This window comes from Neophocaena asiaeorientalis, unplaced genomic scaffold (genome assembly GCF_003031525.2).
Source record: "Neophocaena asiaeorientalis asiaeorientalis breed wild unplaced genomic scaffold, Neophocaena_asiaeorientalis_V1.1 scaffold733, whole genome shotgun sequence".
Taxonomy (NCBI): Eukaryota; Metazoa; Chordata; class Mammalia; order Artiodactyla; family Phocoenidae; genus Neophocaena; species Neophocaena asiaeorientalis.
This window is the reverse complement of record NW_020172687.1, coordinates 113620-114607: the sequence shown is the minus strand read 5'-3', so window position 1 is coordinate 114607 and position 988 is coordinate 113620. Positions and strand designations below refer to the sequence as shown.

At 69.2% G+C, this 988-nt stretch overlaps 1 protein-coding gene across 1 annotated transcript in view; it reads left to right on the top strand.

Annotated features, from left to right (window-relative positions):
• The first annotated feature begins 378 nt into the window (after positions 1-378).
• Positions 379-988, top strand: part of DENND2D (DENN domain containing 2D) — an 18431-nt gene continuing 17821 nt past the window's right edge. Inside the window, exon 1 of the mRNA XM_024739939.1 lies at positions 379-645. Coding sequence (XP_024595707.1) covers positions 588-645 — 58 coding nt within the window. The 5' untranslated portion in view covers positions 379-587. The remainder of the gene's footprint in view (positions 646-988) is intronic.

Genomic DNA, 988 nt, shown 5'->3' with positions numbered 1-988 from the left:
AGTGGAATAGGGAAAAGAGCAACGCAGGGACACGGGCCCCACGGAGGAGAAGGACAAATATAGCAAGAGATCTGGAAATGGCCAGAGGCTAACGCAGTTGCAGGGGGCGAAGTGGAGAGGTTGGAAAGCTGTGCCGACTCTGAAAACTCTGTCTCCTTCTGGCATAAGTCCCCGAGCCACCTGGAAGGTGTAGGGATGCCCACCGGGAGGGCACAACCCGCGCTTGCCGCGGAGGCGGAGGGTGACTTCGTGGCGACCCCGAACATTTGCGGACCGCGGGGCTCGGAAAGTCAAGCTTCCCGGGACGCCCCACAGAGGGTGGGAGCCAGGTGGCACCGCCCCTCCCGGACGCGCGTTAAGCGCCCTCTGTCACCCCACGCAGCCCTGCCCGGCGCCCAGGGAAGAGCGGGCCCGCCCAGGTGCGCCGGGGGTTGGGCCGGACTCCGGAAGGTGTGCCGTCGCGTCCCGGCTCGTCCCCCTCTGCCTCTCCCCCGCGGAAAAGTGAAAGTGTCTGCCAGCCGAGGTCGCGCATTGGGGGGGCGGGGCCGGCGCGGACCTGGGAGCGGGCGCCGGGTGTTCCAGGGGCCATGGATGGGCTCGGCCGCCGCCTCCGAGCCAGCCTGAGACTGAAGCGCGGCCGTGGGGGTTAGTGCCGGGCCGGGGCGCGCCGGGACGAGGGCGCGGGCACAGCGGGGGGACCGCGGGCCAGGACAGGCGGTGACGGGGACAAGGGGCCAAGGCAGGGCGGTGCGGAGGGTCGCGATCGATCGAGGAGCAGTCTGAGGGGGCATGCCGGGGGTGCTGGGCAGGGGTCAGGTGAGCTGGAGAGAAAGGGCGCAGGTAGAGGTGGAAACGGGGTGGTGGGGAAGGGGTCGGAGGTCAGAGGAGAAGCCACGCCAGCAGGGGCAAAGGGGAGGTCGCCAACCAAAGGAAACCGTTGTGGGGCCCCGGGGCCACGTGTCCTACCAGCCAGGAAGTTTGTGGGGCA